Source organism: Gobius niger, assembly GCF_951799975.1.
Source record: "Gobius niger genome assembly, chromosome: 5".
In the NCBI taxonomy this organism is placed as follows: domain Eukaryota; kingdom Metazoa; phylum Chordata; class Actinopteri; order Gobiiformes; family Gobiidae; genus Gobius; species Gobius niger.
In genome coordinates this window covers 13,854,370-13,869,358 of record NC_136856.1, presented here as the reverse complement: position 1 = coordinate 13,869,358, position 14,989 = coordinate 13,854,370, and the positions used below count along the sequence as shown (strand labels likewise).

Genomic DNA, 14,989 nt, shown 5'->3' with positions numbered 1-14,989 from the left:
AAATAAAAACAAATTAACCATTTTCATTTTTCAACCTGGCTGCTTAGAGTATATAATAAGTATATGTCAATCTCATTGTCAAAAAGTACAGTTCACATCCTTTGACTTGTTAAAGGACTATACAGAGTTTAAAAATGCTAAAATTAAGTATTTTCCTCCCCCTACATGTTCCAGCAATGTCCTATGTGTAGAATGAGCCCAGACCTGTTCACCACAACTGCCTCTAAAATCCTGCACTGTCACTCAAAAAGTTTTACTTCGGTTCGAAGTGCCGTCATGCACAAGCTTAATATAAAAGCTGCAGTTACACATGTGACCTGAGGTGGCAGTAGTGAGTATAAAATAGCTAACGTGCATCTAGCCCCTTTAAATCAATTATTATGAGGCAACAAAACCAAAAAGGCCTAAAGCGTGTAGAAAGCAACAGTTGCCATAATAAATATTTTAGTTTTGTCTGTGCAGGTATCAATTATAGCAACACCAAGGGATTTTTTTTGTGCAAAATTACCTCCAGCTACAAACTAAGGAAATGAAAACATGTTGGGGGAAAAAATAGGCTATAAAATAAACATGATGACACTTGATTAGTGCTCATGAGAAAAACTAAGCACCTGCCACTCCAAATGGTCGCCTTAAACCTTGGGTGAACTTCTTGCTGTAAGACTCTTTCAGATCCATCCTTCCAACACGCACAATCTGACAGATGAGATAAATCTTCTCTCTACTCAAGTCTTTGTTTCCTAAATCCTAAAACAAAGGATTACATACGGAAACAGGGTGACTCACAGCGCGTTGGCTAATATACACAGTACAGTATAACAGTGCCCTCTTGTGGCGACTTACCGTAAATACAACTTTCAAGTTGTTCAGCATATCAATCTCTTTGGGAAAGCCTCCACTACCCCACCGGACCAGGTAATTCTCACTGCGCACAAAAAATACAATATTTTGATTGGAGTCTAACATGAAAGGCATCATTATCAAGGATCTTGTGATACGATATCGTGTATAAAGTATACAACAAAATATACACAAAATAAATAGATAAATACATTTTGGGGAATGGAGGAAGCGAGATCAGTCATTTAATGTTTATTTCTAAACTGGTTTTAGCAGCAGGATCTGGCAACAACAAGAGTGGAGCTCAGTCTGCTTTCTGATTGGATAATTGTCCTCAGATTTACATGATGGGGATGAAATTTACAATGCATAAAACACTCAACATACCCTAACTTCAACTAAATTCCCCTTATTTTTTTCTCTCTTTCTGAGTTTGTGTATACCAGAAAACAATAAACTAATTACTATAAAAGTTGACAACTATTTCAATAATTGATTGTTGATAAATCGATGAGTTGTTTCAGCCCTGGTCTACAGACAAGTGAACTTCAAACCTCATCGGTTAATTAAAACACTGGCTTTTGAGGCTCATGTCAAAGACAGGACAGTTTAGTAATATAACGCTACCGTTTCATGACATTTAACAAAAAAAAATAACATTTATGAAATTACTGAATGTATAATATTGCATAATGCATTTTAAACTGAACTGAAAATAAAAAAAACGATATATTCAAATTTGCTTGTACATTTACAACTCACTGTTGTCTTGGGACACAATTAGGTGAGGTCTTTTTATAATATTTCAATTACATTACAAGCAAGTTTATTTGTCGGATCCATGGAGCAGATTGGTCCTTGCTAAACTTAAACTTCTTCCAAATCTCTGCCTGCAATGTCTAAGTCTGAAAAGGATGCTGTGCATCTATGACAGATCAGAAAAATACACAGTATCATTATTGCAGGTCTAAATTGCAGCTCTGGAGCTGTATCAAGTGACAGTGAGTGGCAGGACGTGGCATCAGCTCTATCAGCCACCGCACAAAACTGTCAGTCAGAAGATCTGCGACCCCATCATCTGCTTTTATGTTGTTATTTTGGACTTAAACATTGTAATTTAGCACTGTTCAACAATAGAAGCAATGGGGAGCAGGGAGAGAATTTTAGGCAAAGTCTAAAGATTTATAATAGCAACCGTGAAATAAGGGAAAAGAATGCTGTGAAAATGTTTACTATTCTTTAGCATTAACCCTTTTCAACTTCAACTTATATTGGCATCCTGTTCGTAAGTGCTGGGTGCTACCTCTTGCATCTGCTGATGAGACCGGGAATGTGAAATTGAAAATGCATTTGAAAGCATTATTGGTCACATAACATCAAGATCCTCCTATCTAGCTATCCAGGTATATATATGAGATGAAGAAAAAAAACACTTTGTGTGTTTTTTTGTACTGATGTCTAAATCCTTACCTGATAATGGTCTGTTTGATTGGGTCGTACAGAGACATGAAAAGCTCAGAGTCCTCTCCGATTCGACAGACAAAGTTTCTCACAAAAACATAGAGGCTGTGCGTCGGGGAGGACTGGATCCGCGCCGAGATCCCGCAGTGCTCTGTCTGGACGTTGGACTAAAGAGAAAACATCAAGTTAAACACAATGAATAACCTCTTAAGCCCCAGGACGTTGCACATACAAAAAGTAGGTTCATTCAGACTGTGCAGGGTCTGCAATACATTGTTCCGATGGAACTTGACAATACATATCTTTTTCTCTCTCCCTTTTCTACCTGTCTCTCTTCTTTCATTTTTTTCTTTTTCAGGGGCGACAGCGCCACGGGTCGTCGCATGAGCGGAAGGTCCTGTCACTAACACTTCACACACCTTGCATCCAGTGTCTGACACTGGTGTATGAATGAGCGTGTGAATGGGTGAGTGGATCCTTGATGTAAAGCGCTTTGAGTGACTAAAGCGAGTACAAAAACCGCCACATACAGTAAATGTCCCCATTTAACTTTTCTTTTTCTTTCTCGCTCGTTCTTCTCTCTGTTCTGTCCTCATCGCTGAACATCACACTCCTCAGATGTGACTCTCATGTCTGACTTCTCCTCTCATCCCTTATTAATCTATCTTTGTCTCTCTGTTTCAGATGGTTGTAGTATCGCAGTCTTCAGCCCTGTCTGCGGAGGAACCACCGTCCAACAGCGACTGGACAACAAGAACTGAAGCTCCAACAACTTCCACCACGGTCTTGGCCCTTTCGACAGAGGGTGTCCCATCAGATAACTTCTCCTCTCCTCTCTTATTTGCTTTACAAATATAAAAAAATCTAATCTAATCTAGTGTTATTGTGCTTTCTGATCGTATTAGTATAATTTTTCTCAGCTGATCTAGGGCTGGGACCATATCGATATATCGATATAGTTCAAATTTGCGCTGTAATACTTATTTAATAAGGTAACGTTAATATTTTAACGCTACCCCAACAGGCCAAAGCTGAAACAAGCCCTGCTAGCTGCTATGGCAATAAAATGGAACCTATGTATAGCCAGATATTTGAACATTGTTTAAGCTGCGCTTTTTTTCTGTCTTCTGATTACAAGAATGTATGAGTGTGCTAGAATTAGCATTTACTGATTCCCTTTGAGATTATTAAAATTGTGAGGGAGTTGCAGACCCTTATTTGGATCTTGAAGAAATGTTTAACCTGATGTACCTTACGATTAGTTCATTATTACTTCATGAATAACTTCTGTTTGTAAGTGCTTTATAGATACGTCTTACGTGACGTGTGTCACCATAAAACTTTTAGAGATGCTTAAATTCTTTCCACTAGTTAGATCTCTATTTCCATAAATCAGGTCACACTTTGGAAAAAGTTGACACCACATGTTGTAGCTAGTTGGGAATTCAATTGCACATGAAGCATCAGTCTTACATCATGAAAGAAAATGCTAACCATATGTGTTCATGCAAATGAGTCCCCCCTACCTGCTCTTCTTTGATGCGTTCATTGATTGTAGCTGAGGCATCTTGATGGGCTCGGAATAGGCTGATGACACTGGCCTTTTCCGGATCCAAAATATTGCCGTTTTCGTCCCGCACCACCAGATCAAGCTCTAAAATCCTGTCAGAAATAGTAAGAGACAATTAATAAATTGTAGATAATAATTTAGACAAGAAAAAGCCACATGCAGCCGGGGCAATTGACTGAAAAAGGGGAAGTTATGCGGGGTTTGAGCACAGCCATAATTATTGAAAAGCAGGGAAGATGTTGTACAAATATGTACATAACAGATTCAGTTCACACCGCACACACTCACAAGCTTTAACATTTCAGAGACGTTCTGTCCCCACAGACAGCCTTCTTATTGTAATTTGAAGAGAATGTTAAAACACCTACAGTAAATCATTGCAGCTTATCCTAATTATGACCATTAATCGATTCTTGCAGTCTTACTTGTTGCCGTAGTCAATCTTGGAGGTGACTTTCTGCTTTAGCTCCTTATATTCGTCTGTTGGCAGGGTGCCAGACAGGAGCTGGGAACGCCACTCCATCAGCTCCCACATCAGCCTTTGGACTTGTTTGACCCGCACCTGTTTGTTTGACTGAAGAGAAGAAATTAGAGACCATTACTGAGCAGCACCTGCATTTCAAACACGCTTGATGACTATTTGTTATTGTTCCTACAGTTGTTATTTCCTGAAAGTCATGTATTATGTAATATTCAGGCTGTTAAAAGTACTTAGTAGCAACTTAGCAGCATTGGTATTTCACACATTACGCCCTAGGAGGTCCCAAGATTATATAAAAAAAACATTTGATAATGTACTGTATTTAATATAATAGTGAAAGTACATTATACAGTAAACAATGTAAATGTATATTACTAAACCACACTTCAAATGTTAATATGCCTGATATTGTCTATATACACTACCTTGATACATTGTACCTGCCAAATTTAGTGGGCTTTGTAACAATCTGTAATAACTTGTATCTATGTAGTACATACACAATGGAATATTGTGTATTAGTACTTTGCAGGTACATAATGTAATAAGACATAAGACCTGGGCCAGATCTTGTGCTGGCACACGGGGGGGCGAAGGCTCTTGGCGACCTATGTGCTATGCGCCTTCACTACTTGTGAGAGGGCGTCATGAGAGGAGGTGACTGCTCTGATGGTAGCACCACTGACATTCATTTCCTAGTTTACATTGAGCTGCCTTGTGTTCTTCCATAAGCATGATAGTCTCTCTCAGGTCGAACTAAAAACTTTTGCTGCATCCAAAATAAGCAGATTGGTAAGAGGTCTTGCGCCAAACCGGATGTGCGTCAGTGTCCGCCATTATAAGAAGCATCCGAATTGGTCTGTCAGTTAGGAAGGGGTTAGGAAAAGGAGCCTCAATGCTAACTATCATAGCCACTTTAGCATTGGAACCTCTGGTCCTAACTAACCGGTGATTTTATTGTGCCAGCTATGTGCCATCCCATAACCCACTGCGCCAATCCCCCCACCCCCCTCATCCCCATCCTCGAGCGATTCATGCGCAACCACTGTTTTATGACAGGTGCACATTTAATAATAAAAATATGGAATTAGATTCTGCACAAGCCAAACTTTATAAAAGTGACAAAATCCATGTTGTCATCATCACAGCTCAGTCACATGTCAGTCTGTTAAAGAGTCTCCTCAGTAAACGGATTCAATGACGGAAGTTTGTGCTTTTGCTTTCATTTAGTAGAAACTTAAGCCACATGGCTAATTTGCTACTGTAAGCTTTATGAAAATTACACTAAAGGGAAATGTATGGCTCATTTGGATTTTTTTTCTCCTTGAATGTCTTTGTTTTTACACTATATTGTTGTTGTTGGACACTACACTGTACGTGGCAACATGCACTTTTGGCCTGCACTCCACCAATAACTTTAAAGAAAAAGATAAATAGCTGTTGGTAATGTCACTTCCCCTTCCCCTGGGTAAGGACAGTCGGATTGTGCAAAATAGCTCTGAGGCTCTAGTTCACTAACTGACTAACTGCTTAGAGATCTAACAGTTGACCCCATGAAAGGTTAAGGATTAGTTGCTAGTACTAGTACTAAGAGGCTATAATTTGATGGTTTCGAACGCAGCCTAGATTTACTCCATGTTGAGCTAAACAATGTTCATGTCTCGAGAGAGACAGAGCGACAGCCGTCCGCTGTGGCGTCCCGCTTGGTGTGAATGCAAAACAAATGCACATGTTCACCCCCCACAACCCCTCTCCCGACCAAGGAGTTGATCTAGTTGGAAGATAAAGCGTGTCTCCACCCCATTACTTCCGCCTTAAATGCACCAAGTCTGGAGTGGCAAGATCACAAAGCGCGCTCCTCCTTAGCGCAAAATGTCATGCTATAGTCTGCGTTTTGACACACAAGATCTGGCCCCCTAACTCTAACCCTAACCTTAAACCCTATTCCAAAGGGTCTTATGTCTTATTACATTATGTACCTGCAAAGCACTAATACACAATATTCCATGGTGTATGTACTACATAGATACAAGTTATTACAGAGGTAACGCTTTATATTAAGGTGTGCTTGTTAAGGATTAATAAGGCATTAATAAACATCAATAATATGATTGTAAAGTTTTAACACATTGCTTATTATACTTTTATCTGTTAACATACAAATAGGCCATTAATAATACGCTTATTCATAACCCTTAACCAAAACCAGACCTTAACCCCTTACCCTAATCCTAAAATGATAACTAATGCTTATTAATACTTAGTGAGCACACTTTAATTTAAAGCGTTACCCAGTGGGAGTCCCAGATTGTTCGCAGGGCAATTTTGTGGGTTTGGGAACTCCTGCCCTAAAATAATGCAAAAGTAATTCAACCCTAATTTCTGAGCATACATAATAACTGGGCCCAACCTCGGAAATAGAAAAAGCGAAAAGTAAACCAGCTATTAGCAAGACGTTATTTGTGATGGAGGCAATTTGAGTCCAGTCATCGTCATAACTCATCATAAAACATTTACATGCTCGACAGGTTTCTCAAAGCATTACACTGTAACCATTTTTCATTCCCTCTCCATACTTGGTGGCATTAAGTATTTAGAGAGGCCATTCCACAGAGACATTCATTCATACCACATAGAGCTGCTTCCAGATGCTTCCCCATTCTCTGAGGGTCGTGGTCACCTCCTTCACCAGTGGCATCTCCGCTGAAATAACCACCTCCTCATCTCTGGATAAAACATAAACGCAAATGTTTGTATGAAACTAAAAGGCAATTTATTAAAGTTTAAGTAAGATACATACCCTCGTTCTTCAATAACAACGTCTTTCACATGAATAAAACTGGCTGGGAACACTCCCTGAAGAATACACACAAACACAACATTACACTGTGCTGCTGTACAGTTCTTTTTAAGCATGTTTTTTTAGTATGGGAATGTGTAGCATTTCATTTTATGTCTCAAAGTAAAAAAAGAAAGCAAGGACTAAAAACAAATATCTTACATTTTGTGTCTTGTGTTTTGCCAGGTATCCTCTGAACCAACCTACAGAGCCAATGGACAATAGAAAAATGAACTGATGGAAATATATTACCAAATGCCTTTTCAGAATAGTGCTTTTAGTAACAACATGGCACATATTTTGCTTAACAGTTTCCACCTACACACTTTTGTTCTTACATGTTACAAGAATAGGATTCTCATACCTTCACACTCTTCTTGAATGTGAACTGTTTCCCCCACCTCCAGAGAAAGCTGCTGCTCTCCTCTGCCGTTGAAATTCCACTTGACTAAAACATAAGCAATTGTTACAAGAAGGTGAAATTAGTTAGAATTTACAGATATTATAAGAACACATTTCATGCGTTGAAAACATACTTCTTTAAATTAGATGGTTTTAAGTTTAGATGAGATAGACAATGTTTTATAAGACCGGCATGAAAAGAGATGTGCCCTTAATTATTTATTAACAGCTTAAGTAAAATACTATCAGCAAAGGACAACAGTTTTCCACACATGCATTTAGGACACCTTGCTTAAATCGTAGACGTTTTAAAGTATACATACATATACATAAATGTTTGGATTCATTGATCAGTTCAGCTGTGTGCATAAGTTTAAAAAATGTTTCAATTCAGTTTATTTCGTTAAGGGAAGCATACATCCGCAACTGGCCGTGCTGGATCCAACTAAAAATAGATAATAGATCCGCACAGCCAGTTACTACAAGGAAAAAATATATTAGTGTGTAACGTAACACTAGATGCTAAGTAATAAGTATATTGTTTCCTGGGAGCGACTGGCCGCGCAGATATTTGATCTATTTTAGGTTTATTCAGGTTCCCAATTACTTGTGGTACAAATCACTGCCCAGTACTTTAATGCCGGCAAACTCACTGAACGGTGGATGTTTTGAAGTGATGTGACGTTCATGCCCGAGCGGCTCTTTTGAGCGGCTCTTGAAGGTGAACGGTTTCACACTAAAGTGAAAGCTAAATCACTCTGTGCCTCTTTCCCATTGTGATTTTAGTTTATTTAAATTGATTGATTGAATATTTTATTTCGAGCTACACAAAACAGACACAAAAGCGAGAAAAACAATAATAATAATTACAAAAAAACAGCATTCTAGCTCGAAAAGGAGAGGGAAGAAGACAAGCTTATTAACTCCCACCCCCTATTCACTTCAATAATAATGTGGTTGCAACAATAACATATGATTACATTCACAGCAAATGCAACAATGCATTACATTAAGTCATTAAGTCAACAATCACAGCATGTTACACTTTATAACAAGTGTATAATTTTTATTTTTTTTCCCCCCTTATACCTTATTTATTACCATGTTAGTATTACTGTTATTCATCATCATCATCATCATCAATATGAAAAACATGTGCCAATTATTGATCACGTCTTAAATATAGTGAGTTATTATTAAAACTTTCTATCACAAAGAACCAGTCTTTTGAACAGCTCTTTGAAATAAACGGATCCCAAAGACCCAGCTTCTAGTAAAGAGCCGTAAATTAGGGCTGGGCGATACATCGATATTCGAGATATATTTCTAAAAGAGATATGGAATAAGACCATATTGCACATACATTGATATAGTTCAAATTCAAATAAGCTATTAAGATGGTGAGAACAGAGGAGAGACTGGCTGTGCGTGTCAAAAGCAGTCAAAGAGGTATGGAGGCACTCCGTAGTTGCAAAAATTAAAAATCCTTTATTATTACAGTTATTACGCGTTTCGACAGCTATGTCTTCATCAGGGCGATTTTGTGAATGAATTACTTACAGGTGTGCTAAAATACCAGAGGGAGGGCTCATGTGAAGGGTGTCACGTGACCCAATGTGACAAACCAATGGTATATATACACACAATGTACAAAATTAAATGATCATTTAGACATGGAGCAAGCCAAATAACTATTGTTACATATGTTAACAGGACATATTAAAAACATTCACATGCGGGAAAACAACACATGTGACAGGTAAAACAATTACGGAGCTTAGTATGACCGCACAGCTATTAAGCTATCAAGTTGGGTAATGGGTAATCTCAAGCTGATGTTTAAAAAAGTTTATCTTAAACTGAGCACTTTATTTTGTCATCTCTTTATATATAAATGCTGCCCTCAGAAAAAGATTGACCTGTTTTATTTTATAGGCTATTTTTATTTAAGATATTTTTTTAATTAAATGTGAACCTTACGGAGCTTTGTTATACAGTGTTTATGTTTACATGTTATAGTAAGTTTTCAATAAAACTACTCGTTTCACTTTGACTTAACATTTCATTTCAAAGCTCTCATTTTGTGGAAAAAAATTTGGGATGTATATTTCATATCGATTTTCAACCTAAATATATCGGAATAGGACTTTTGATAAATCCCATCAATAATATATTTTATCTTCTGCTTTTGTCATAGTCAGATGCTGACATGATCACCAACACCAAGACCAAGCACAGATCCTGCAGTAAAATCTAAAAATAGATGTTACGGCAAGAATAAAATGAAACAAACATAGCACTTAAAGGTGCAACTCAAGTAGAAGTACTGTTGGGTAATGAGCACTCTAAAGGGGTGCTGTGTATAGAGATTGTGTGTGCTACATTTCAAAGAAAATGGAGCAATGCAGCCCTGCCAGCTGCTACTGTATATCACCCTGATGTATTCAGCAAAACACATAGTTATGTTTTTGTTCACCTATGACAAAGCATGATTCAGACGATTTATCAGTGACTTAATCCCAGTTACAGAAACAGAGTACGCCATGTTGCCCAGCTTCTTCCCACAAATAATTTATCTTTTAGACTATGAATAATACAAGTTACTATAAAAGAGAGTGGAAAAGTTCACAGTCTAACAACGTCAGAGTCCATAACATGTGGTTTCAGCTGCTATAGTCTTCAAACCGATACAACCCTGACTTCCTTGTTTCAGCCTGATGTGTTTCTATCAGTAGTTCACAGTGGTGGTCTGTGTACGAGATAAGTCACTTTTGCTCAAAATCAGAACACCAATAAAGTATACCTCAAATATCTCCTTTAGCAGTAGTCTAAAAAATCTAAATATTTTTGTTAAGCTGCTGAAAATACAACACACCTTTATTGCTGGCGATGAGAATGCATAAACTGATTAAATAAGCCAGTTGTCTTTTAATTCAACAAAGTATTTGAAGCTATTGGCATCTGCTTATTTCCTGTAGTCTATAGATGGAGGAATTCTAAATTAGACTTCATCTAAAAACTGGTTAACTGGTCCGTGAAAAGAAAATGAATTTTAAGGCAGGGTGCACCTATAACAATCGGTACATACTTACCAACACCATAGCGCTCTGCAACAGTCCTTGTCCAAGGCGCCATGATGCACTACTCCTCACGAAACTTCCTCTCCGCTCCAACTTTTGTTTTACCTCTGGGTTTTGACTCTTTCCCTTTCTGTTTTGGGACATTAGTTCAACTTCTTACTTCTGCATTTTGTTTTAAATTAAAGCAATAGGCCCTTCCCCCTTCACGTCTCTTCCTCTTCTGCCTCTAGAGTCTCGCTGCCTTCCCTGAGTCGGCAGGAAGTGGTTGACTGCACACAACATACAGAGCGTACAGGCCTATGCACCAGGTAAAGCCTCAGTTATAACTGCACAGGCCCTATATAAAGTCACATTAAAGGTGATTCTTGGGATAGAACAGCTCAAACATTTTACACAATGTACCACCGCTGAGAGTATCAAACTTTCCTCTGAACTACTTTAATGGCCTAGAATGGACTACGGGGCTGAACTAATTGGGGAAAAAAGGTAGGAAATGCTGGGAACAAGGTCAAAAACCAGACAGATATAGTGTAGACTGTGTAAAGCAGCCCAAAAGAACAAAGTAACAACAAAATTACCCGCAAAGGCTTAAGATATTTAGGTAATATAGTTTCCTCTGTAATATATAGTTTTCTCTCACAATCTCCAATCTAAATGACGTGTTATAAAGTCTATGTTATGTTCTGAACGGGGGCGGCACGGCAGTACAGCGGTTAGCGCTCGATATTCATGCCAGATATCTCGATATCGATACGATATAACTATGGGTTTGGTGAAGACTAAGCATTTTTCAGAAAAATAAAATCATAATACAAAAGAGTGCAGTTTTATTGATGAAAATCTATATTGTTTATATCTTGCTTTTTCGAAATTTAATATTTTGAATGTTAATATCTCGATATAAATACGATAACGATATGTTTTTCTTTTGCGTTATTGATATCTTGAATGTTCATATCTCGATATCGATACAATAACGATACATCTTTCAGCCCGAGCTAGAAGGTCCGGGTTCGATTCCCACCAGGGACGGAGCCTTTCTGTGTGGAGTTTGCATGTTCTCTCCATGTCTGCGTAGGTTTCCTCGGGGTACTCCGGTTTCCCCTACCATTAAAAACATGTACAATAGGCCAGGATGAATGTGAGTGTGTTTGAGAGTGCGCATGGGGGACGACGGATGGAAATTAGCTAGTTAGTTTACATGCATGAGACTCATGTACACTGCTCACAAAAACTTAGGGCACACTCAAAAAACACAATGTAACTCCAAGTCAGTAAAATTTCTGGGATATCAGACTGTCCAGTTAGGAAGCCACGCTTATTGTGAATCAATTTCACCTGGTGTTGTGGAAATTAAACAGACAACAGGTGGAAATGAGAGGCAATTAGCAAGATCACTCCAAAAGAGGAATGGTTTTGCAGGTGGTGACCACAGACCATTTCCCTGTCTTCATCCTTTGGACCGTATTTTTGGAACACTTTTGCATTTGTCCAGTGTTCTCACCACTAGAGGTATCATGAGGAGCATCTACAACCCACAGAAGTCGCTCAGGGAGTGATGCTCATCCAAAATGGCACGTCTATTCGCGCTGTGGCAAGAAGGTTTGCTGTGTCTCCCAGCGCAGTGTCCAGAGCATGGAGGAGATACCAGGAGACAGGCCAGTACACCAGGAGACCTGGGGGGGGGGCGACCGAGGTCAACAACCCAGCAGCAGGACTGCTATCTGCTCATTTGTGCACGGAGAAACAGGAGAAGCACTGCCCGAGCCCTACAAAATGACCTCCAGAGGGCCACAAATGTGCATGTTGGTCCTCAAACGGTCAGAAACCGACTCCATGAGGGGGGTATGAGGGCCCGACGTCCACAAGTTGGGCCGGTGCTTACTGCCCAACACCGTGCAGCCCCATTGGCATTTGCCCGAGAACACAGCGATTGGCAGATTGGCCAATGGTGCCCTGTGCTCTTCACGGATGAGAGCAGGTTCACCCTGAGCACATGTGACAGACGTGACAGAGTCTGGAGACGCCCTGGAGAACGTTCTGCTGTTTCAACATCATCCAGCATGACCGGTTTGGTGGTGGGTCAGTGATGGTCTGGGGAGGCATTTCATTGGAGGGCCGCACAGCCCTCCATGTGCTAGCCAGAGGTTCCCTGACTGGCATTGGGGACCGGGATGAGATCCTCAGACCTATTGTAAGACCATATGCTGGTGCTGTGGGCCCTGGGTTCCTTCTGATGCATGATAATGCCAGGCCACATGTGGCAAGAGTGTGTCAGCAGCTCCTGCATGATGAAGGTATTGATGTTCTGGACTGGCCTGCCCGTTCCCCAGACTTAAATCCAATAGAGCACATCTGGGACATCATGTCTCGGTCCATCCATCAACGCCACGTCGCACCACAGACTGTCCAGGACCTGACTGATGCTCTAATCCAGGTCTGGGAGGAGATCCCTCAGGAGGACATCCATGGTCTCATCAGGAGCATGCCCAGGTGTTGTAGGGAGTGCATTCAGGCACGTGGAGGCCACACACACTACTGAGGAAGATACAGACTCGTTTTGAGGAATTTCTACAGAATTTGGATCAACCAGTGACCTGATTTGTCACTTTGATTTTGACTAAAATTTTGGATCCAGACCACCAGGGGCTGAGAATTTGATTTCCATTTTTCATTCTTATGTTATTTTGTTCTCAACACATTGCCCTACACTATGAATAAAGATTTTCATCCGAAAAATCGAATTGATTGACATTTAGGATGTGTTTTTTGAGTGTGCCCTAAGTTTTTGTGAGCAGTGTATGTTCATTAACATGCACTGTCCCGACAAATAAATCAATAAAAAATTAAATTAAATAAATGCACGTGATTCTTGTAGAAGCTCACAATTGCATAAACGTGATTGCCCATTAAGTCCTTTCAGCTCTGACCTCGGCTGACGTTGTTCCATTGGTCGGTATCTCTCTTGACGCTCAGAGCATGTTTCTTCACATCATTTTGTTTTGAATCATTTCCCCGCAATTCAAAAGAGATCCGGTGAATCACGGAGAAACGCCTGCTGTCATCCTCATTTATAGAAGCCTTTCCGTCCTCACCTGCCCTCGACTCCTGCCGCCTCCACTCGATGCACTCGGGGAGATCAATGCAATAGGACACTAGTGTTAAGGGAAAACAGGAGATGACACCAATCCGGCGAGTCTTAAGTAAAGGTGAAATTGAAACTGAAAGTGGTACATGCTCAGCGGAATGGATTCTGCATGCAGCCAAAGGACATTTGAAGGTCCTCAACTTTGCCAGGCCTTTTAGTGTTCTACAATAATACAGTAATACAATAATCCTAGCACTCAGACAGTATTAGACAGTTTACTATTGACAAGATTCACGTAAATACTAATTCATATGATGTTGACATGGTTACATCAACCTCCTACTGTGACAGTAACTCAACAACATGCATCCGTAAATAATGTATGCAAATGTCTAATGATCAGGAAGTACCAAAGCAAACAGGAGTTGATTTATACTCATTTTGCACAGCATTACGGTGATACCTTTCCTACAGTGTTACTATGTACATCTTGCACATCAGTCCTGTCACAAAATGTTTGTGAAAGCAATGATTTTCAAAAGGCATTATTAATGTATATTTTGGAACACAACTGTAGTACAATATCATGACGCTGGTTAAGTGCTATCCATCCAATCACAGAAACATAGCCAAGGAACATAAAGTGGTATACCGAAGGAATAATCCACTGTTCGTCCACTGCTTTGCTATGGTGCACACAGAAGTTAACTTGTGAAAACTTTGGAGACAGACGGCACGAACAATAAAATGAACCAACAAAATAAAGTCTTGAAAGATTTACAATTACATGTAACTAATGATGACTTTTATGATTTGTAATTTACCCCATCATTGTATTTCAAAGACAATTGTGTGTGCGAATGCCGTACAGATGACAACTTAATAACCTTTGGCTACAACAGAAAGCTGCTGTTTGACTCAAAGCTTACAAAAAAAACATTGGATTGTTTGCCCTGATATTATTACTTACAAGCTAATTTCCCATAAACTTATAGCACAACTTTTTGACACACAGTAACTGAAACACAAATCTACAACCAAAACAACAATCCATTAAAGTCAAGGTTAAAATAAGTCAATGCTAACAAGATGTTTGTTTGTTCTGTTTGTTACGCAAAAGTTTTCAAACATACAATGATGAATCGGCACTTATAGCAGGTAGCTTTAACGGCATGGTATAAGCCTCCCTTAGTATCTCCACAACAGATGGTCTTGTGGAAGTGAGCGG

The 14,989-nt window shown here is 39.4% G+C and overlaps 1 protein-coding gene across 2 annotated transcripts in view; it reads right to left on the bottom strand.

Annotated features, from left to right (window-relative positions):
- The window catches only part of dock2 (dedicator of cytokinesis 2), a 92,168-nt gene extending 78,348 nt beyond the window's left edge, over window positions 1–13,820 (bottom strand). Inside the window, exons 1-10 of one of the 2 annotated variants that reach the window (XM_079557362.1) lie at window positions 13,769–13,820; window positions 7,556–7,639; window positions 7,354–7,394; window positions 7,153–7,208; window positions 6,982–7,078; window positions 4,297–4,445; window positions 3,828–3,963; window positions 2,311–2,468; window positions 844–925; window positions 612–747 (exon numbers count right to left, since the gene is read on the bottom strand). In XM_079557362.1, coding sequence (XP_079413488.1) covers window positions 612–747; window positions 844–925; window positions 2,311–2,468; window positions 3,828–3,963; window positions 4,297–4,445; window positions 6,982–7,050 — 730 coding nt within the window. In that variant the 5' untranslated portion in view covers window positions 7,051–7,078; window positions 7,153–7,208; window positions 7,354–7,394; window positions 7,556–7,639; window positions 13,769–13,820. Of the gene's footprint in view, window positions 1–611; window positions 748–843; window positions 926–2,310; window positions 2,469–3,827; window positions 3,964–4,296; window positions 4,446–6,981; window positions 7,079–7,152; window positions 7,209–7,353; window positions 7,395–7,555; window positions 7,640–10,685; window positions 10,906–13,768 lie in introns of those variants that run through there. The other variant, XM_079557361.1, reaches the window with a different exon arrangement.
- Window positions 13,821–14,989: the final 1,169 nt, after the last annotated feature.